Source organism: Macrobrachium rosenbergii, chromosome 13 (genome assembly GCF_040412425.1).
Source record: "Macrobrachium rosenbergii isolate ZJJX-2024 chromosome 13, ASM4041242v1, whole genome shotgun sequence".
Classification (NCBI taxonomy): Eukaryota; Metazoa; Arthropoda; class Malacostraca; order Decapoda; family Palaemonidae; genus Macrobrachium; species Macrobrachium rosenbergii.
The window spans coordinates 49,011,738-49,035,647 of NC_089753.1; the positions used below are offsets into that span (position 1 = coordinate 49,011,738).

Genomic DNA, 23,910 nt, shown 5'->3' on the forward strand with positions numbered 1-23,910 from the left:
GACAATACAGACAGACTAAAAACACTTGAGGACAGAAAGAAAGGGTATCAAATGTCATCAAGGGATTAATAATTCTTCAAAAGTCTAGCAATAACTGATTTATTTCCAATTTGCCAGGTTGGTTATTTAAAGTTCTGAATCTGCTGACAGTTGTTTTTGTTACTCTTCTTCTGCCTGACAGAAATCAATTTTTATGTAGAGTATTTAGAAAAAATTATTATAAACAGTTCTTACTCAGAGCAGCAGCACCATAGCCACCGACCACTCCAACCCACGAGTTATTGGGTGTTCTAGTCTGCTGCTGCACATGACGAAATAATCGTAGTGTAAGAGGATATAACTCTAACTCAACTTCACCACTGGACCGACCATGAATCACCTGTAAGACAACAACCATACAGTAATGCATAATGAATGAAAAACCACAGCAATATTATTGCAATACCAGTACACAACTAAAACTACATATAAGTTTAAGCCAACAGTTAAACTGCTTTCATTTCTATCAAGTATCAACAAAAAGTACATTGTGAAACCTAAAAAAATTAAAAAAGACCCCACTGAGCATTTCCAGCTCACTTTCCATCAACCAGCAAAGTGAGATGCTATTCTTCTACATGGCTTCGCAAAGGCAGTTGCGCTCCCAAGATTGCTACCTCCTCCTCCTGCCGGTGTTGTAATGTGCCATTCATTAATTTCCATTCACATACAGTACTTTCTCATTTAATCTGATTAATCTTGAAGTGTTGTATTTTATTTTTGTGATTTTTATCACTTTTTGCCTTCCAGGCAGTGGCATGTTTGCCACTGTATTTTATTTTTGTGATTTTTATCACTTTTTTACCTTCCAGGCAGTGGCATGTTTGCCACCAATGTGTTAGTCTGGGTATTTGCTTATAAGTTTGTGTTTCGTTTTTTTGACCCCATATTTCCTTTTTCCTGTTAGACAAATTCATTAATTATGATTTTAGAGTAAGTCCTCACTCCAGGATGAAAGTTAGCACAGAGGAATGACACCTTGCCTTACAGGCTGGTGGAGCATGAGCTTGGCATGTGCAATATGACCTGCCTTCTCTCAAGATCTATGAGGCTGGTGTGGCTGGGAACCATTTGCATGAAGTAAAGCTACTTGTGCAGTGTTTTATTGTAGAAATCATCTTTTGTATATTTAAATAGTAGACAATGGTTTAAGAAAAATTTAACATCTTGCCTATAAGATGCAGTAGAGGTATTAGAGATGAGGCATTTTTGGAAAAAAATAGTGTCTCCTTTGCTGGGTACAACAGAAAAGTACTTGAATGAATACATTCTTAAAAAGCATCTAGTAGCAATACCTGTCTTGGTAGAGCTGGAGCACCCCCATACCACTGTTGCAAAGCTTTCCAGAGAGAGTCAGGAACTAATACGAAATCTCTACCCTGCACTAAGGGTATATTTCGCTTTAATCGTCCACCTTCACCTGTCAGCAATGTTACCTGAAAGAAAAACAGAATTTGGTTTCATAAACATACACTGACACAAAATACAAATTTGCATAATAAAATTTATTGTTTGGATACTTACCTACTGGTAAAGTTAGCTTATATCTCCTTGCCAATAGGCGAGTCGGCATTCACACAAAAGATCGAAAGACTGCCTGGATGGCTTCTAGTACACCTGTTCTCCACCAGGTGTGTTTTGACTGTTTTAGCTCTTCTCAGAATTATCCTTGACAGCCCACCAAGTTGTGGGGTGGCTGGGTGGGGTCTACTTTAACAGTAGATAAGTGTCCAAATAGTAAAATTTATTATCATTTTGGATGAATCTTACCTACTGTTGAAGTTAGCTTTTTCCCACATTAACAAGAAGATGGTGGGTAGTGCAACTAGACAAAATCCACTCAGCCAATCGAGCTAAAGGTTTCTTGCAAGAAACCCAAAACATTCTTATCTGATCTGGAACCCTTTCTGGATCTTACTGCCACCAAAGATTGGATAGTATTCAATGAGCAAGGCTCTCATAAGTGTGCAGCGAAGAGCAGCCTTGTGGAGAAAATCACTTCAATTCAGCCAGAGTGAAACAGAAGTGGCATGAGGGGACCCTGGCGCTTGAGTCCAAAAGCCTTATAAAACGAGTCACTAAAAATAAACACCTTTATGATATATAGGTTCAGGAAAAGACTTTACCTGCTACTAGTGGTGGACCAAGAACTTTACTGTTTTCAAAAATGATTCTGCATATTTAAGGCAGCGAGCGACACAACAAAATTGCACTTCTACTTTGCCACATGAAACCCATCCTCAAGTGACAAATTGTCATCAAACTAAATGAAGTAGCAACAGCTTTCACATTATGAATATTTACCTTCAACAAAGGTAAATGGTAAGGTGCTAGTTCTCATGCACTAGTCTAATCAAATACATCAGAGAGAACCTCATGTTCTTTGACAAAGACATTCTAAGTTTCTAAAACCAAAAAACAAAAGGTTAACTTTGCCTCTTCCAGGATTAACCTTCGACAAAGACATCTAGGTTTTCTAAAAGCACAAAACAAAAGGTTAACTTTGCCTTCTCCAGGCTTAACTTTTGACAAAGACATTCTAGGTTTCTAAAATCACAAAACAAAAGGATAACTGCCTCTTCCAGGTTTAACCTATCTAAGTAAGTTTTAATTTCCCCAACAGGACAGAGAAGTGTTTCCTCTTCTTCCCCAACAAAGAGGTTAAATTGGAATTCTTACAGTTCTCTGAAAAACTTAGCCTTAACATTATTCTGAGCTCTAAGGCAAAAAAGATAAAATAGCATTCCCTTTACAACAGCCTTAAGGAGAGTACTTGCAATAAATTAAAAGAACGTTTCATAGTGAATAATTCAACGAAACTCATTCCAGAGGCTCAAAAGAATCTGCAGATAAAATTTAGACCAGCGTCTAAATTCCAGAGAGAGACTGAAAATGAGCTGAAGGGGCTTCAATCTCAACTGATCTCAACACCTTAAGGTGCTGATCATCAGCCAGCTCTGATAGCACATGACGCAATATCAAGGAAAGTATGAAATGATAACCTTGAAAGTACTGTAGATAGCGAAAAAGTCTTACCATGTCTAAGAAAGCAGAGAAACTTTGATTCTACAAGGTTCAAGGTGCTGAAAATTCCTCTAGAACGGCACCCTGAGCAATACATAAACTACTGCTTCTGACACAAGGCCATGGTTGTTTTTCATTTGATTTAAGGACAGCACACAGATACCTTTGAAAACCCCCTTACTGGGAGGAGACAGTTGAGATGCAGAAGTTAGTGGAAGTGCATGGAATTCTGTAGTTTGAGCCAATTTCCCCTTAACGGAAGAATAAGAGACACATCTACTGTACCGAGAGAGAAAGTTCAAAAATCATTTGCTCTGAGGCTACTAGGGCCCTACAGGAGTCACTGAGCAATTCTTGAACTTGAAATTTGCTCAATACTTCCTTAGAGTATATAGAGTGGGAAGGCCTTCGAGTCTGAATCAAGCCAAACTTAAAGAAACACATCCTCTGCTCAAGCCTGAGGGCCCTCAAAGGAGTAGTAATCAACTCGTTCCTGTTCATCTGCATGCTAATAAGTCTAGTCAGTAAACCAATATCATGTTTATTTCACTCAGAGAAGCAATCTTTCCACTGTGATTTTGTTTCTGGCCAGGGATAAACTGCTAGGCATATTCGATGGTCTTTCCACTGCTCTGACATCTAGTAAGTTTTATCAGGTGTAGTGTTGACCATTCTATGTTGTATGTAAGTGTAATGACACTAGTCAAAATTCTTTTTTTGTGTTACACGACAGAGGAAAAAACAAAACCTGGATGTAGGTTTGAGAATAAAATGGTCAACTCTTGGTTTCAGCGTCCCTCTTATAGAATCTAGCGACAATGATGGTCCTGGATTACTTACAAGTTTAATAAACATTAGCTGTTAGTTGTAATCTCTTTCGCTGAGGCTGTACTGTAATTGAGTCTGACTGTTCTGACAAATTCCCCAGTGAGGCCATGTTTCCTAACAAAGAAAGCCCTTACCACTTACAAAGCTTCCTTCCGGGCTAAAACTCTTCATTAGCAAGTGCCTATTCATCCTCTGACAGACAAGCCTGCAAATTTCAAGTATCATCCCCACACTACTCGATAAAAATGAGGAGTTAGGGAAATTGACTGAAAATCATAATGCACAGAAACTGACCCAGGTGAATCAACAGATCCTTGGCCTTTGGAAAACTGTTGACAGAGTTGGCCAACTTGAACCAGCTGACTCAGTAGAAAAATTTATTGCTCCTAAAAATCAACACCATGCACCTATGGGCATCAAATTCCCTGTGCATACCTGTAGAGGTGCTGTACACAAGCCCAAACAAAGCGGCTTGAACAGCAATACCTCCTCTGTAAATACACCTCGAAGGAACTTGCAAGACTGAGGATGTACTGGTATGAGACAAATGTCTCCTGTACATCCACCAAAACATCTGACTGTTCTTTTGTAAGTCACTACAACCATGCCAGAAAAACCAAAAAGCATGGGGACACAAGTAAAGTTATTGTCTCAGTGTGTCCACCAATGGTCGACAATCTCCAGTTGCTTATGGAGCTAGGAAAAGGTCAAGAGATAACATCCCAGTGAATTACTGCCTGGTCCATTTCATTCTCTCTGATTTACAACTTCCTACTAAAGAATTAGAGGCTTCTGCTGGAGAAGACAAAGGAACAGCAATAGGAGACTGATTAATTGTGGGTTATCTGGTGTCACAACTACCAGGGTCACCGACGCCGAATACTAAATGTGATCTTTTCACTTTTATAGTATGTTATAAAAATTAAAAATAAAATTCTGCTAAACAGAACTACATATAAATTTGATTAAAAAGAAAAAAAACTTAACATAAATAAATAAATATATAAAATTCTGCTAAAAAGAACTATTAATAAATTTGATCCAATAAAAACAGTATAACTTAAGAAAAAAAAATTATATATATACTAAGACAGCACATCTGTCAAATATATTTGAGAAGACCAGCTTCTTTGATAAAAGAGATAACATTATTAATACATATACTTCCTCCCAACAGTTTTGCCATGCTATAATTACCACCTGCTTCACTGCTATTTGATAAAAAAAGATTCCTAGGTTCCACTAGACTGGGACACTCAACCAGCAAATGCCTAATAGTCAGTGGAACCAAGCAATCGTCACAGAAAGGCTCATTCTCCCCATTCATCACATAGCCGTGAGTTAAACGTGTATGGCCAATATGTAATCTACACAATACAACCTCCCACTTCCTTGGCATTAGGTCATATTTCCAAGGGTGTGTCTGACTAGTGATTTCTTTCATTTTATTGGGGCCTACTCTGTCCCAATGAAGTGCCCATAATTGCTGGATGGATTTCCATATAATATGGAATGCATCACGATATGGAACAGGGCATTTTCTAGGTATAAAAGTTTATGCTGCTAATTTGGCTAGCTGGTCTGCCTTTTCATTTTCTGATATGTTCACATGGGCAGGAACCCAACAAAAAGAAACAATGCTTCCTCTATAATGGTGCAAGAAGATCCACTGCAAGATCTTCAACACTAAGGGATGATCAGTATTGAAGACTTCCAGGGCTATACGGCACTTTTAGAGTCACAAAATATTGTGTAGCTAGACACTGGGAGTGTTGCAATATGTTCCAGTGCTACTAAGATGCCATACAGCTCAGCTGTAAAGTTTGAGGCAACTGAAGGAAGTGCACCTCTTCGGTTAAAAGATTCACTAAAAACTCCATAGCCAACGCCAGCATTGGATTTGGAACCATCAGTAAATATAAATCTTGTATCTATATGCTTTGAAGCATGCTCTAAAAATATTGCCCTCATTTCCTCATCAGATTTATCCCTCTTTGCTCCACTGAAGTACCTGCAGAACTTCACAGCAGGTAACTTCCAGACAGGAGTAGTGGGATACACAAAAGGAAGTAAGGGAATTTTTCTAATATTTGTATCCTCTAAAATCTTTTTAATTCTATAGCTAAAAGGAGTAGGATACCTTGGATGATTTTCATAAAAACCGTTAAAAATATTTCTGTTTGCCACAGCAAGTGCCAGAGATTTAGGAAGTCTTTGTACTCTAAACCAGTATCAAAGTAACAATGACTGGTGATAGAGTTCAAGGGGCATTTCTCCTGCATCAACTAGCAAACTAGATATTGGTGATGAACAAAAAGCTCCTGTGGCTATACGAATACCTGAATGATGAACAGAATCTAAAATTTTTAAGTTAGATGAAGAGGCTGAAGAATATACTTCACAACCGTATTACACCTTTGATAAGATTAAGGTTTTATGATGCTTTAGTATAAGATTTCTACCAGCTCCCCAACTGGTGTGAGACAGCACCTTCAAGATGTGTAGAACTTCTAGGCACTTTGCTTTGATATGTTTGATATGGGGGACCCAAGTCATTCTGCTGTCAAAAACTAGGCCTAAGAAGCGCACTTGTTCTACACATGGGATTCTATGGCCATACAAATAGAGGTCTGGATCAGGATGTACTCCCCTAATCGGGCAGATGTGGACAGCAGTAGTCTTGCTTACAGAGATTTCAAAACCCTGTTTCTCAGCCCACAAATACTGTAATGTCTTTAAGACCTCTTTTGGAATAACAGATGTAACACTGTTTATGGCCAGAGCAAAAAGTGTTACACTGAGAACACTGCCCTGGGGAACACCTTCTTGGCACCTTTTCTCTGATAAAGTACTGCTAACTTTAACTTTGAAATACCTACGATGTAAAAATGATCTGACAAATAGAGGAAATTTTCCTCATAGACCACTATTATGCATTGTCTTGAGAATTCCATGTCTCCAAGCAGTGTCATATGCCTTTTCTATATCAAAAAACACTGTCATGTGGTGTTGTTTGGAGGCAAATGCTTCACAGACAGAGATTTCAAGTTGCAGTAAGATATCCAGTGTGGAGTGCATTTTTCGAAAGCCACACTGAGAAGGTGTTAAAATATTGTTGTGCTCTAAATACCACATCAGTCTTACATTTACAATTTTTTCCATTAATTTACACAAACAGCAAGTTAACGCAATGGGGCGGTAACTTGCTGCATAGAGAGGATCTTTTCCACGCTTAAGGAATGGTAACATGGTTGCCAATTCCCATATGCTAGGGTAGCTGCTTTCATCCCATATTCTATTGATAATACTGAAACACATTTCATAAGGAATCTCATCTGGGCCAGGGGCAGTGTTCTTATCTCCTGGCTAAACCAGAGTCAAATTCCCTTTCAGAAAAAGGCATATTGTAAGATTCACTTTTGTTTGATGAAAAGTCAAGGACCTGTTGTTCTTCCATCATTCTGAAATGATGTCCTGGGGAACTATCTGATTTTTCAGAGACTCGAGCAAAGTGTTCAGAAAATATATTACTAACTTCTGTGGCATCAGTGACATGATTATTATTTACTTTAAGTACTGGGGGAGGATTGGGTGTAAATTTACCCTGAATTTTTCTTATTTTCTTCCAAATGCTGCTGACTGGTGTTCTACTGTTAATAGAGGATACATATCCTGCCCATGATTGTCTTCTGGAAGCTTTCATAGTTTTTTGAAATCGTGCCCTACACTGTTTATAAGTGATGACGTTATCCACGGTGCAATGTCTACGGCACCTGGTCAATGATGACCTTGTAGCTCGATGCAGCAGCCTTAATTCTTCTGACCATCTCTTGAAAAGTCCTTTAGTTCGAGGAATTGAATGTACGCCTGCAGTATGGAAAGTTCCATTGAGTAGATCGATGGCATCATCTACACTTGGGAAATCTTTAGCATCCCCTTGCAACTTGCTAAAATCTTTGAATTTTTTCCAATTTACTTTCTCTAAGCACCATCGTGGTGATCTTGGGATAGGTGGACCATCATTGGTGCTGATTATAATTGGAGAATGGTCACTGGTATGCCAGTCATCACTTGTTCTCCAACTGAAATCAACACTGCAATTAGAGCTACAAATTGAAAGGTCAATGCAGGAGACAGTACCAGTCTGAATGTGATAATGGGTAGGTTCTCCAGTATTAAGAAGGCCTATATCTTCATTTTCTACAACAGCTGCCATCATATTCCCTTTCTGGTTTGATGTTACATCTCCCCACAATGGATGTCTGCTGTTGAAGTCACCAAGAAGAAGAAATGGCTCTGGTAGTTGCCACATTAAGGATATTAAGTCCTCTCGGGAGACATGACTATTGGGTGGAATGTAAAGGGAACATATAGTATATTGCCTTCTTAAATTAATCCGTACAGCCACAGCTTGAAGTGGAGTATTTTGTTTTACTTTGTAGTGTGGAGTATCTCGACGGATGTAGATGAGGGATCCACCGTGATTTCCCACTTCCAAATCAAATTCAGTTCTGAAGTGAACATATTCCCTAGGACAAGGGGTATATTCACCTAGCATGGTCTCTTGCAAACATACCCCAACAGGAGAATGGTCATAGAGCAAAAGCTTCACTTCCTCATACTTTGCTTGGAGTCCCTGACAGTTCCACTGAATTATGGAAGTGAATTTATTTCCATCTGGGACCATCAGTATGGTTCCTTTTTACAAGACTGGGAGGGTTCTTTTTTCTACTTGGGGAAGGCAATTTAATGGGCAGTTTTGTTGGCTCCTTGGAGGGAGTAACCACCTTGAAAGAGCCAACATCCTTTCCTTCAGTGTCTTTGACACCAAGGGGTTTTTTAGTTTCTTTTCTCTCCGTTGCAATCGAGACTGAGAGAGCAGAGGTGCTCTCTAAAGAGACCTCCTCATCTATTTTGCTATTGCTGGCAGTAGCCAGCTCTGCCGCTCTGCCTTTAAAGAGGCAGAAGCACAAGCAAGGACCGGCGCTGGGGGACCAGCATCTGCTGGTTTGTCCTCCAAAGAGGAGTTGGCACCAACAGAAGCTGGCACCGGGCCAGCACTCGCTGGCCCCGCCTCCAAAGAGGCAGATGGTGGAGGGTGTGTCTCAACTGAAACTTCAATTTTTCTTAGCTCTATGTTGACGTCTTCCTTGTTGGTTCCACTGAACCTTGTCTTTGCATTACCACCATCAATAGATTCTGATGAATCTGTTAGGCGTCTTTTCAGCATTTCTTTTTTTGACTCTACCTTTGTGCTTCTTATTTTGGTTAGTTTATTTGTCTCTTTCTGTTGGTTTTTAAGTTTTGCTACTACTGAGGCAAAACTTAGATCAGGTCTTACAATCTTAGCTTTTGCTCTCTCTCTTGCTTCCTTAAACGTTATCCTTTCCATCACTCTTAACGCCTGAATTTCTTTTTCAAATAAATATATATCACACTGTTGAGATGATGATGCATGTCCCTCACCACAGTGAACACATTTAGGTTCACTGTGGTGAGGGACAGAACCTAAATGTGTTCACTGTGGTGAGGGACATGCATCATCACCTCAACAGTGTGATATACGTGAGAACAATCGTTGCCCGATTGTTCCCTTGTTGCCTCCTTTGATTGTGTTTGTTTTTCTTGCTGGCGAGCTGATGTCTGTTGGATGGTGTCAGACTTCGTCAGTCAGGTCCAGGGCAGCAGCAGTCTCGGCACAAAGCAGCGGAGAGTATTTTTTGGACGCAATGGTTGTCATCTTGACTCTGTCATGGGCGTCCAGTGTTGGAGAACTGTTCCTGAGGACTAGACGGTTGTCGTGTCGGCTCTGTTTAGTTGTCCTGCAGTGCTGGTTTTACAGCTCTTGATTTATTCCTTTATGCTGCTTGTTCATTATTTATTGTTGCTATTGTTATTTATGATATGCTGCCTGTGTATTATTATGATTCTTTTGAATCCTTTAATTACGTGAATTTTATGTTGCTGTCTCATGTGTTTATTTACTGATTTGGCCATTTTAAGTTTTTTTCTCTCCTGGACCTGACTCTCTTGTAAATTTTGTAAATAATAAATTAATATTAAGGTTACTTTTTGGTTTTGTTTTGCTCCTTCCTCCTTTGTTTGTCACCTCTCGTTAGTCATTACAGCCCAATTGCTTGTTTGTGTATCGAACCTGTTGGTCTCCAAAAGACAAGACCATAAGAGGAGACTAAACCAGTGGAGGGTAACCCAAAAAAATCATAATTCTCCTTCACTGCCTCCACCATGTAAGGCTCTGCTCCTAAGTCTCTCCAAGCATGCCAATCGGCCTGCAATTGGCCATCTACCAGAACCTGAGGGCTGAACTTACCCCCAAAAGGTATAAAATAAGACTTGTACCAATATGTACTCCCTTACTGTCTTAACCTGTGCAGCATAAGCCTTTCCTACAGATAGGAGCATAAGTGTTCTCACTTCTTCCCAAACAAGCTAGAATAAGCATGATAACATTAACCTGCAGCATCAGAAATGAGTTAAAAACTATCACTCTTTGACCCTAAACTCCTGCTGGTGCCAAAACCCTTAAAGCTGGCTTCACAAACTCCCTAAGCTGGCACCAAAAACACATCAATCTGGCACCTCAACCTCTAAGCTGACAAAAAAAAGAGGCAATATACTGAGCAAAAGTTCAATAAAAGATAAAAACTTCAACAATCTAAACTGAGACTTCATTTCAGCATGTCCAAAGAACTTGTCAGTCTCGAGTTTATCTCTTCACAGGAAAGAGAAAAGAAAACTGAATCTTCTACCCAAGAAAGTTTAAACACCAAGTAAGTGCCTGTACCGGAAGAGGCGGTGCTCTGTCACTTCATAAAAAACCAGAAAACAAGCCAATGAAGACATAAGGGAGCTTTTTGCGCCCAAGAACGAAAAAACTATGAAACGTGCTCTAATACTTAAAGGGCACCAAAATACTCGAAGACAATGAGACCTATTCTGTATGTGGTCTTCTTCCTCAACTAAATGAGGATACATGAAGCACAACACTTCAGCAAATGCCGATCAAACTGAAAGAAAACCTCAATTCAAACTCTTCTTCCCCCTGAGGGCAACAGGAAGAGACAGCTGGCTACATGAGACGACACCTGGCGACAGGAAGAGACACCTAGTGATAGCAACCAGGTACCTGCATTGCATCCACGACTTGATGAAAGGGAGACAAGGAAACACCGTCTGAAGCAACTCAGCTGAGTCCAACACGAGTCAGCTAGGCAAAAGAAAATGTGGAGCGAAAAGAATATGGGAAATGCTGGGAGGCGGGGGGGAAGAGGAGTTACAACGATTCTCCCGCCTTGTCCAAAAGCTAGTCAACAGACTTGACAGCATTCCCATATGAGACATACTTAGAAAGCTTGGTAGCTAAAATATCTAGCTTGAAAACAACAGAAGATACTGTAACCGTGGAAGATTTAGAAAGCGAAATATGAATCAAGGCAGAAGTAGAGATTTGCCGATAGCTGAAGAAAATGTACGTAAGAACAAACAAGTGCCTTTTGATGGAGAAAGAGGAACAGGCTAGCAGAAAAGGATTTAGAAAAAGCAAAAGATGAAGAGCCTGGTTAAACAATAGACTGAGTCGACATAACATCAGAGTAAGTAAAACTTGCTACAGACACATTATTTTAATAAAACTGTCTATGACTATATAATTAGTCCTATTGGTGCTAACAACCTCATACTAGGTGCCGATGATGTCAGAAATCACATACATGGTGAAGACTAACGTTTACCAAAACGATCTTTTGGCTAACGTAAAATATGAGACTATGAGCGTGAAAAATGGAGACAGGTGATGAAGGGCACAGAACGACATCGCCCTGAGAACTTAAGCAGAAAGTCCTTTGAAAATCCCTACTTCCTCACATCTATTCTCAAGATCACACTTTATACCATTGCAGCCAGCGTAAACAATGTGTATCTCCTAAAAAATCAACATCCTTCTAATATAGTAATTATTTCTACAGAACCTGACATTCTTAGCCTTGATTACAGTGGAGGCATCCTAGGAAAAATAAATGTACAGTACCGTGACAGCAGCAAACAGCCATGGAATACACAATGGGGACAAGAATTCTGACATGAGCTAAAACATGTGAAACACACCTGGTGGAGAACAAGTGTACTAGACAGTTATCCAGGCAGCCATTTGATCTTTTGTTTGAATGCCGACTCGCCTATCAGCATTGATATAACTGAAGTTATATCAATGCTCTTCACTCGACAGAATGAACTCGGTGGAAAACGGACAGGAAACAATGCTTCAACGTGGCATGACCGTAGGCCATCCCATTCTCTTCTCAACTTTCACTTGAGCGAGGACGACGGTCCGTTCCTGGACACGCCATATTGAGACAACTTCCACCCCCCCCCGCCCCGTGACGGCCATGTGTCGATATACGGCCGTATGTCCAAGCTATCATGTCTGAACTTATGAGACAACTGACTGGGATGAACCAACTGCATGTACGTGCGTGTTTTCACAGACTCGGACGTGCGACAGGACAAGTCGTGAAAGCATGAATAAAGATCAGAGGGCCTTCTGGAAGAGCGTGGAAAGACAGTGACTAATGTCACAGACATTTGAACATCGAGTCAACAACAGTCCTTGGGTGGAAACACGTCCATGGTCGTGCAGAATCCCTCACATACATCAAGGGATTGTGCATCATTTCTTTGGCTGGATGTTCTTGAACATAGGAAGACAAACATTGAACCCGGTCGTGTCCATGGGTATCTGGAACTATGGTGACTAAGTCACAAACGTGCGAGTGTGGAAGTGACAAAGCCTATGCTGGAAATGCGTCCCTAAATGTCCAGAATCTCTCTCATCCAACGAAGGAAAGTGCATCAACTCTCTGGCTGGAACATCTGCTAAATTAATGAATATTGCTCTATGAAAAAATCTGTGAATTGGTGAAAGTTCACATGTAAAATTGAAAGATATGTTCCACAAAAATCTGCAACAAAGTGAAGCATGAAAAAGTGAAGGGCATAAAAGGGGGGTCCACTGTAAACCAATTACTGTACAGGCAGTACCTGGTAATCGGCGGGGGTTCCGTTCCAACGGCGTGATGATTAGCGAAAATCACCGATAACCGAAAATTGGCGCCTCTGTTAGGTAGCTAATATCTCATTATCAATGCCGATAAGCAGAAATCGGTGCCAAAAATCGCCGATTTTCATTGCTAGATAAGGGCTGTAAAACCAGATTGCTGATAACCGAGCCTGCCAATAACCGGGGACTGCCTGTACAGGTATCTCCTATGTAACCACTGTTTGGTTAGCTCAAAAGGCAATGTAATGACAAAATGGTGTACAAGCTTCATGTAATGTAAAATTATGACTCTAGCTTTCAAAAAGGAGCTTCAGCATTGCAAGTTGAAGGTCAAAGTTTCTTCAAAATTCAAGTTGTTCCATTTTTGTTAACCAGACATCCTACACAACAAAATTAGGATATAAAATAGTTTGTTACTCTTCTTATTGCTGCAGTTATTGCAATGACACATATGTTAGAAATAACGACAAAAAAAATATTTAAACCTAACAATGTTGAGGCCCCTCTGGTACTGAAAAGGAATTAATAAATCAACAAGCCTTTCTGCCACTTACATATTGACTGGAGCCCAAATAATTTTTCTTTTTAAATTAAGCATTCATGCTATTTCACTCATGCCTGTTACACACAATAAGAAATCTACAGTGATCAAGGTGGATTCAGTACTCAGTACAGTATTAAAAATTCGTAACATGCTTACTTTATTTGCATTTGGTTCAACAAGAGGAGAGTTGTCAATAGCAGGTGGTCTTGATGGCATTATCAATGGCCCTGGACTAGTTGCAGCACGCCTTGTTAACCTGGGTGAGTGACTTGGACTCGACGTACTGCTGCTTCTGCAAAAGTGAAAAGCAAAATGAACAAGGGGAAATTTAACACTTTACAAGCCAACAAATAAAAAAATAAAGAAAATTCAATTAGCCCTGTGAACTTGTGTTACCACTGAAAAAACTTCCAAGCATAAAAAATAAGTCTCCAACAGAAAACATTTTTTTTTATACAAACTCAGTGATCATATAAGGTATTCCAGAAATCCAAAATGGGACCTCCTTAGACCTTATAAGCTTCATTCACTTGAGCACTTTTATGAGCCACTTCAAGAAGTGTATCTACTTCATATCCGCATGAACACTTCATTCCCTCTGGACTTTTAGATGTAAAGCAGATCAAAGGGGTAGAGTACCTAGGAGCAACTGCATACAGGCCACCTCACTGTTTTGCGCAGTATACAGGTGATACAGCATAAACAAAGGGGTGGGAGGTGGGCTTTTAGTACATGTTTGATAGATTTCCTGAAAATTTTCATATCAAACCCATCAATCACAGAGTCCAAAGCAAAACAAGGAAAGAGGTTGAGCAGTTTCAATTGCAAACCTTTGTAATGGTCAAATGGATACAGTGGAACTCATGGGGTACTGTAAGTAGCTGAATACCTGAACAGTTGCATAATTAGTTTTGACTTAAGGTACAGTACATCAAAAATAGGGTGCAGAGACCAAGTAATCATTCTGGTGAGACACTGATACTCATGACTCCATAAGAGTATGTCTCTTGAAAATGAATGACAAATGAATAATGGTGACAGTTAAATGCAAGATGAGAAAGAGGAATACATTACATCTTCCACCACAAAAAAAATTAAAAATTAGTCCCCCGCGAGCAGCTGCCTCAATAAGTACAAACCCCATTTCTTTACTGGCAAGGGTTTATTGGCATTTCCATATACTTGAATTCAGGATGGCTGAAATCCCAATGTTTCTTTGCAGGCTAGGGAAAGGTCTTGATTTCTTGAATAGTCACTCTTACTGGGCCAACACTATCTTCTTAAATATCTGAATATGCCTGAAGAATGACAAGCTTCAGCCTGTGGGGCACTGTGTTCTTGAAGACATGTTTCCTCCAATGATTAGCTGACAAGAAGACCCTAAGGCCCTAACTTATAAGTGCCTAGTCCTCCTGAGATAATGTTGGATAGCTCTCACAGGACTGAAGAAAGCAATCTGCATTGTTGGATACCAAAATTGAAATGGAAACTGGAACAGTTATTTGATCATGAGCATCAGCCACCTTGGTGCTGCTGATGAAAAAGGAGTGAAAAACATGCTAGCTATAGACCACCTCTTTTATGTGGGATACTGACAAACACAGCATGCAACTCATCCACATACCCTGAACACAAAAAAACCAAAAGGAATAAAATTTTATTGGTGGCATAAAATAAGAAACATTTCTTAAGGTGGCTCATAAAGGGCTCTGGTGAGGCTTATGAGGTCTAAGAAGGTTCCATTTTGATGGCTGGATAACCCCACAAGAAAGACCCATCTTGAGGTGAAGGAAGATTCTTCTGAGGACCCTGGATGCATTCACTTCAATACCCTAAGTTCCAGCCCTTGAGCAAGGGTTACTCTGTAGCCTTTCACTGCACACTAACAACTTCTGGAGATCTAGATGAAGTCTGCAATTAGATGAATAGAAGAATTAAGTGTACTGATATCCCTTTCACCAAACCAACAAAAGAATCTGCCCCATTTCACAGTGAACAAGTAATGGTCGAGGGTTGGCAGGAATGGGAAATTGCTACAGCAACAACTTCTGAAAAGCTTTTACCTCCGAGTTCCACTAGATAACCTTCAGGTGAGGAGGACGGTTTTTGTGGATCCTGTGGATTTGGCTGATATAGCAGTCTATTCAAAAGGATGACAGGGCTCTGGGATGGCCCAATAACAACCAGAAATGGGTTCGGATAACAATTCTATTGTAGTCAAAATGGAGAAACCAGCAACAACTTGGTGCAGTTGGAGGCTCTGATCTTCCACCTGCCTGATCATATCGAACATAGAAAGATCTAAGTACTGAGGTCATAATTATGAAGCATGGTGGCCAGCTTCCAGTGCATAATAATACATTGGGAGTGTGAATGTAAACATCATTCAAACAAAAAACTTCAGCTCTCAAGCTGGTACCTTTTGTGCTGCAAGCACAGATTTACCTACCCTAGTTTTCTCTCACTCAGAAGTCAGTGACATTTATGAACCTCCCTGCTGCTTGCTTCAAGTATACTTCAATTGAAACATCTGTACATACAATGCACAATGTAAATAACAAAATTTTGGGCATGCACTTGCACTGCCAAAAAGCCGGATAAAATTAAAGCCAATTATGGTCCAGAAGAAAAAGTTGAACTGACAGCTGGCAAAACACAACTTCAAATTATATAAAATTATAGGAAAATTAACCCTGGAAAACAGGTTAAATACACATCACCAGTACTATACAAACAGCAAACATGAGGTAAGCCAATGGACTCACATCTTAGCACTAGCTACAGTCCAAATTTTTGGGTAGTTAGTGTAACCAAGATATTAGGTATATAAAATTTGGGCAAGTCGACAGAGTTGTGGGCCAGCATTCGCTAGGCCCGAGTTCGAGTCTCTAGCCGGCTAATGAAGAATTAGAGGAATTTATTTCTGGTGACAAATTCATTTCTCACTATAATGTGGTTCGGATTCCACAATAAGCTGTAGGTCCTGTTGCTAAGTAACCAATTGGTTCTTAGCCATGTAAATAAGTCTGATTCTTCGGGCCAGCCCTAGGAGAGCTGTTAATCAGCTCAGTGGTCTGGTAAAACTAAGATATACTTTTATATAAAAATTAAGGGAAAACTGCACAGAATTGTTAAGAATACTTGAAATATGCACAAAAGACAAGAGGAGCAAAATTCACAAATTCAATGTAAAAATAAATAGAAAATAAAGGATGATGGCTAGATTAAAGATAGTTATTATGATATATTTTGATATACGATGAAGAAAATGTTAAGGTTAAGAAAAGGAGGTCAAAAGAGTGTAATGATCCAAATGAAAATATATGACAATGGCTTTACAAACAGTTAAAGCAAAACATGGAGATTCTTGTACCTGTGCTGGCTACAACACAGAAACATAAACAATGGATCTGGGCTGAAAAGGTCAACCACTTGCTTAAAAGATTGCTTTTAGTTCTTCTGCCAAAACTGTATGTTAACAATAATCTTGTGTCTATAAGACATACTAAGACATGTCTGAGATTGCCTTTCAGTTCTTCTGCCAAAACTGTTTATTGTGTCTATAAGGCATATTAAGACATGTTTGAGGCCATTCAGACAGTGAATGTGGGCTTCATATGACTGGTGGGTTTGTGATGGAACAAACTGAAATCTGTATATCAAAAAGTACTCACAAATTTTTGTCTTTCTTTCATGAAGAAAATTGTAAGACATATTTGTGCTTAGAAACGACTAATTCAAAGAATATTCTGCAATAATTTTTACTGAAGAAACTCTGGACATTACACAAGGTGCAAAATAACCTTTATGAAACTTGCATGTAATAACTTGGTTAAAATTCAACTTTGTAAGGTAAGAGAACCTTTCTTACTCTCATATAAAGATCAAGGAAATGGATGGAGAATAAGAGTTAGAAAGAAATGTAGCTGGGGCAATAGGGGCATTGCAAAGAACCTCTGGTACTGTCTAAAGTGAACTATGCAAGGCATACTTTACAAAGGACACCCTGCTCTGATATGGTAAGGTGTCTTTAAAAATAATTAATCCTGCCTTTCAGGATAATTTATTGTATCATAGGGTAGGCTGTGGCAGGCATTTGTGAGATTTGGCAATCTGAAGGGGCCTGGGAACCTAATTAACGTGAACAAAGAGGGACAGCAATATAATCTGCTGCATGTGCAAAAAAAAATACATAAATACAGCACCAAAATAATGTACCTGCTGGCTTCATGATTATAAACAGCCAAGTTGCCAGAACTAAAATTCTTTCTCGGACTGGAACCAGCCTGTGAATGACGCTGAAGCGAATTGTGACGAGACCCAGATGAGCCCTCGCTTTCCAGACTTGCCAGAGAGACAGAGTCGGCTAAACCCAAACTGTTTATACTTGTCACCAACACACTCCTACAATAAGTTGAAACATTACTGACAAAGTTACATTTTTCAATTCAATATGACTTTTATATCAAAACCATGACCCATGGTTTCATTAGTTTGTCAGATAAAAAAATATAACATGAAACTCATAAAAAATACAATTTCACAACAACAAAAACAAAACAAAGAGAGAGAAATGTTTTGGTTTATAAACATAATGACAAAAAAATGAACATTAGTAGTTTAGCCAACTTCCTCTCTTCTCATCCATCCTACAAATAGAGATGTGCTTCCAGGTGAATAGATTTCAAATAACTAAGTGCTTAGAAAATGAAACTGTATTATGCTCATCAACTTAATATACAAGGAATCAGAAGTACCTGCACGGTACATACTGTTAAGCAATACTATTCTTTCAGTTGGAATTATTTTAGTTACACACCCTGTTCTATATCAGGGTTTTTTCCAACAATGAGGTTTAGTTACGTTGGACATACATAACATTAGAGGAAATGTAATATTAAAGCTTGCCATTAATCCATATTTTCTGCTAAATACTTCAAGCACCACAGGTATGCACAATTGCTTTGTATACTACTTGTCTTCTGAAGATTCAATACACTATCTTCTGAATATCTTGAAGGCATTCCCTAATGAAAAGGTCAGTCACTTCCTGTCAAACCACACCACTTTCTGTATTTATACAAACTGCTCAGCAACTGTTAGTCATGTAAATAAAAAAACATGAAAGAAAGGTTATCTTTCATTTGACAACTGTTATAGCATAAAAAGAAAATCACACAGAATGAGCAGACAGAAAACACAAAACATCAAATTGAAGTAATATTTTGTGAGCGTACACCACCTACAGCCTTCTTTAGTACATAAGCTGTCACTTTAGCACAATTACATTACTGGAAAACTTTTCTGAATGAAAAGAATTACAGGACATGGGCTAAGCTAACTAAATTTAGCTGAATTTATCAAACATTTCACATTCATTCACACTTGACTAAATCAACTGAACATTTTAAGCTTACATAAGCTGCTGCTAAGAACTCTTAATAAACATGTGGGGAAGCTAAGAATATTTTCATCACTTTATAACAGACAGCACATACTGTAATGAAAATTTGGGAAAGATGAATGCAATGACATTTCAAAACATGAGGACATCCTTTGTGTTCAATCAACATTTTCCTGTTCAATCATACAACATATATTGTATATTGTCTGGGCCTTCTATTCAATTTTTATTTTTTTATAGATGCAAACTTTTCAAGTTTGGCCACTATGCATTATTAAAGGTGGCAAACAAAACATCTGGAGTAGAATAGCACTTCAAAGATGAGGAAGACATCCTGATATTAGAAGTATTCACCTGCTTTTACAAATCAATTTTAACTATGACACTGAAAAATGTGCCCATTGGAGGAGAGGAGAGGAGAGAACACTATCATCATGAACCTTTTAAAGGAGGTTTACGCAAAGGAACAGTTCTCTCTGCTCCCCTCTTTTCTGTGCATTTTCAGCCTCTTTTCCTTCAGGTTTATATCATCTGCCCCTTTTCTCCCTAATTTCTTGAGCCTTTGCATACACCTTTGTCCTTTGTGCTTTCTTGATTGTTTCTAAACCCTTCTTGTTACATGTCAAAAGCATCTCAATCCCTGAGATTGCCAACTATTTTCTAACTGATGGACACAAACATCTCTTCACCAATTCATCATTCATGATACAATGTTATCACTGCACTCTAGCAATGAATCTTGGCATTTTATGGTCACACCTCTTCAATACAGTCGACCCCCTGTATTCACGGGGGTTAGGGACTACAATCATCCTAAAACACTATACAGGCAGTCCATGGGTTATGTTGGCCTGGGGTTACATCGTTCCAAGCTTACGGTCTTTTTTAAATATACAGTGGACCCCGGATTTGCGACAGATGCATACCAGACCCCCGGGAATAGCTCAAATCCGCGAATACTTAAAACCCCTAAAAATGCTTATTTTGATAGTTCAAACATAAAAATTTCCAAAAATGCTTATACCTGAGTATCTTAATAGTTTATCACAAAAAATACATTTAGTCATGAAATGATATGAAAATATCTCAATTTTTGAAAGTAAACTGCATTTTTCCTAACTATACAAACCTGGGGTCCTTTACATTAGGAATTACTTACAGCAAAGCTGGACACGGCTGTTAAACTCTTGAACAAGGTGGTTAGGCAGTAACTACCGTCAAGTAGGCGGGAATACCTGCCTGCCCAGATGTAAACATTCCAGTTTGCCTTTTGGTCCAGGTTCAGATTGAGGGGTGGCATGAAGTGGGCATAAAATGTAATGTAAAGGACCTCAGGTTTGTATAATTAGGAAAAATACAATTTTCTTTTAAAAATTGTGATTTGTTGCGACACGATATACAAACCATCAGTCTGAGTGAGTCTCTTGAACTGACTGGAGTTCTGCACACCTGGGCTACTCCTCCTGGTCAAAAGAGCGAGGAGGAGTACCATGCCTCTGACATATTGATCGGAGTGTAGGAACTGCAAGATCAAATGTCAGATACTGGACCTTTTCGCATGAGTGAGGAGACGTAACTCATACAAAATAGGCTGGGTAGAATCTAGAGTCAGAGGCAGTAAGGAAAACCTGAGATAGGGTTTCCCTTACTGCCAGTCTCTCCTTCCTCCCCTTGCTACAGGAAGGAGCAGAATTGCTTCTATGATTCTAGAAGAAAAATAGAACAGGTGCTCAATGTGTAGTCTTAGTGCATCAGACACCAGATCCAGCAAGTATCAGTTCAAGTCCTATTCTCATCCTGAAGGAGGAGAAGTAGGAGGATGGGGATGGAAGAGGAAAAGAGGCCAGTCACTCTTGGTACCCTTTTCACTTTCAGAACCAACACCTTAGGCAAGATGTTACTAGTTCTCTTGAAGGAGCCGGGTAAGAAAACACAACTTGTTGAGCAGCCACCACAGGGCCAAGGAAAAAAGGTTCCGAGGGCCTGTGGGCAAGACCACAGGAAGACAAGAGTGTGGTCTGTGAGACCATATCTTGCTTCCAGACCGACAGAAACTTCCGGAATGCAAGGGATGGACCAATCCATTGACTTCGTGAGCTCTCGGGTGGAAAGTACTGGTATCGTTGTCGCCAGCTGCCGAGTAGCTCCTTTGATCGCTTCATGAAGCCAGGAGAAAGATGTGTCCTTAGACATTTCTTCCTTGAGAGAGATAGTGCTAGTGAAAACATCGACGACATCCAGGTTAGGAATGATGAGCCTTTTTGGAAAGTACAACAGCTCCCTAATAGGACAAAGTAACGACTGATCTGGATCATCGATAAAAAGTCCAAGAAGAGGGGAACAAGAAGGACTCGAAACCGACAATAGATGCCAATGGATTAGGAGTCCACTTATGACATCTGAGAAGGAGTCGAGACACTGATCCCCTTCACCTGTTCTTCCATCTTCTATGCCAAGGCTGGAGTGAGATGAGAGATGGTCCTACGAGGGCACATCTCTATCCAACAACTCTCTCGTAAGGGCACGTGCAGAGCATGGGACAGGAACCCTAAACGATAGTCACATGCCAACCAGAGAACATTTCCCTGAGACAGCAAGACTGAAGAAGTTTCTCATCCATACCTAAATCTCGACTGAGGAGAAGAAGACTAGGTCGCAAGGGCCTACGTTCTTCACAAATGAAAGGGAGACAAGCAACCCTCAACGGAGAAGATGAGGAAGTCCAGACTTGAAGAATGACTCTGACCCGAGAAGTTCTGTCAATGACACCCACCAGCGAAGACGGATCCAGTCCCTGGGACAGTGTTGCACAGGACTTCAAGAGATATCCAGCTATATCCATTGCTGCTTGGTGAGAAAACCTATGCTTGCTAGGAAAGCTGGAAGGTCTCCCAGTCCTGAACACACAGGGATGTACTGCCTCAAGAACCGCTTCTTGTGTAGCTGCTACAGGAGGTTGGGTCAAGCAGAACTCTTCTTGATGCCTGGGAAGCAGAGCTATCAGGTTGGGCAAAAGGCAAAGTCTTCCAGCATTTGTCTGTGGCTTGGGATGAGCAATGCTTGTGAATCTCTAGTGAAACAGACAAATACGGAGGGAAAAATGTAGATATTGATTTTTCCCAAAAAAGCAGCATGCCTCACTGTAGAGGCCCCTGGGTCTGGTATGAAGGAGTGAGAAAACTACCGACTTTGTTGTGCAGGGAGGTAACAGAAAGACGGTAGGGATCTCTCAGACAAGCAGTCTCTTCGTGAATCTTCATGAGAGTGGAGAGCACGTTCCGTCCCGATCACTCAAGCCCAAGGCTGAGCTCGCCTACCAATACATCCCCACTGGGAATGCATCTGGCTAATTGAGCTATTAAGTGCGCTATAGAACACTCGAGTACCTGCAAATGTCGACAGATGAAACAGGAGGAAAAACGATTCCCTCTGTTTTGTTGACGAATGCCACTACTGTGGTTTTGTTGTTCAATGAAACCACTGAGTGACGCAAAACTCATCCTGAATTCTCGGAAGGCCAAAAGGCTGCCTTGAGTCCAGGATGTTGATGAGAAAGTATTAATCGTCTCAGTCACACACCTTCAAGACAAAGTGTTACAGGTGTGCACCTATTCCTCGACTGGTGAATCCGAAATAGATACAAAATGTGAGGGGAATATGCAAGCATATTAGAAGGTTCCTTCAATCAAGCATTAGCCTAACTCTTTCCTCATATTTCGAAGAGGAAAGAAGGATGGAGGAATGGAAGCAGACCTCCATTCCCCACCATGGGGAAGCTTCTGCAAGATGACAGGATACCAAGACTATTAGCTCTAGCTGGGCTGGCATTTCCTGAATTGGGAGCATGGGAGAGGAAGCGGGATGGAGGTTTGATGAAAAGAATTGCCGAGACCTAAGGGAAGTAGATACTTCTCCTGAAGGAATCCATTCCCAGGTCTCAGCAATGTCGCTGCCAGCTCCAGAGACTTGATAAGTATCATTTCATCCAGGCATCTGCAGTAGGAGAACTTCTTCCCGGTCGATACTTCTTTTTCTCTTCCCTTCTCCCCTCCTCCCTTATGGAAAAGAGGGTGGAAAGAGACACGGTTATGTGCACTTTCCCAGAAGGGAAGAAGAGGGCTATGTGTTCCGTGATCTTCTTCCGAAGCCTGGGACTTCTTAGGAGTTGAGGGGGGCTGGTTTGAACTCAAGGTTGAGCTGAAGTGACGAAGACCCAAAGGTCTTGCCCATTGTCCAAAGGATAAGGCAGTGCCCTGGTACGAACCTTGATTACTGCAGTATCTGGCAAATCTCTGAAAGGGAAATGCAGAACCAAGTAAAAGTTCGTTCCTAAGGGTCGAGTGAACTCAGGACTTATGAAACCAGAGATCCGAATTAGGACAAAGTCCTTCTTAACACCTGAATTGCTCACAGATTGCCGTCTGGTATAGGAAGACCCACCCCCAGACAGGACCAGTCTCCAGAAGACAGTTTTCTTTCCAGGAATGGTTGTATCCGAGGAGAGAAAGCCCAAAAGTGAAGGATCATGGACCCATCAGGAGACTGCCTGGAGGAACCCAGCAGGTTTCCTCCAAGATCGCCGCCTCTCGTTGCGGAAGAGAATACCCTTCATGGCAAGGAGAAGTAGAGAGAGAACCCAGTCCAGGTGAGGCAGAGCCAGGACAACCAGCAGTCAGCAAGACCCTCCAAGGCAAGAAGAATTTGTACTCTGTCAAGGCAGGGGAGAAGCTTGGTGTCTCAACCTGAATGAACTCCTTGTCCAAAGAAAAGTATTCATCTGGTCGCGAATGCTCTCGCAAGCAAGGACTGCGGCGGCCCCTGAACTCTCAGCCCCTGGGTAACTGCAAGTGTTGTGAGTGATGAAGATTATTCATTGGAGGAGCTGCGGTCCTGTCCTGGGGATCGTTGTGCTGACCAATCGGTGCGAAGTTCTCCAAAATACGAGGGCGATCGCAACTCGAAAAGGAAGACCCTCGCTGCTTCCGAAGCATGAAA

General features: G+C 40.5%; 1 protein-coding gene across 4 annotated transcripts in view; it reads right to left on the reverse strand.

Moving 5' to 3' along the window:
- Usp32 (Ubiquitin specific protease 32) overlaps window positions 1-23,910 on the reverse strand; it is a 186,135-nt gene that overhangs the window by 79,873 nt on the left and 82,352 nt on the right. For 2 of the 4 annotated variants that reach the window (XM_067115460.1, XM_067115459.1), the window contains exons 11-14: window positions 17,730-17,915; window positions 13,668-13,803; window positions 1,335-1,475; window positions 235-379 (exon numbers count right to left, since the gene is read on the reverse strand). In XM_067115460.1, the coding sequence (XP_066971561.1) occupies window positions 235-379; window positions 1,335-1,475; window positions 13,668-13,803; window positions 17,730-17,915 (608 nt within the window). The remainder of the gene's footprint in view (window positions 1-234; window positions 380-1,334; window positions 1,476-13,667; window positions 13,804-17,729; window positions 17,916-23,910) is intronic. The other 2 variants (XM_067115461.1, XM_067115463.1) reach the window with 1 other exon arrangement.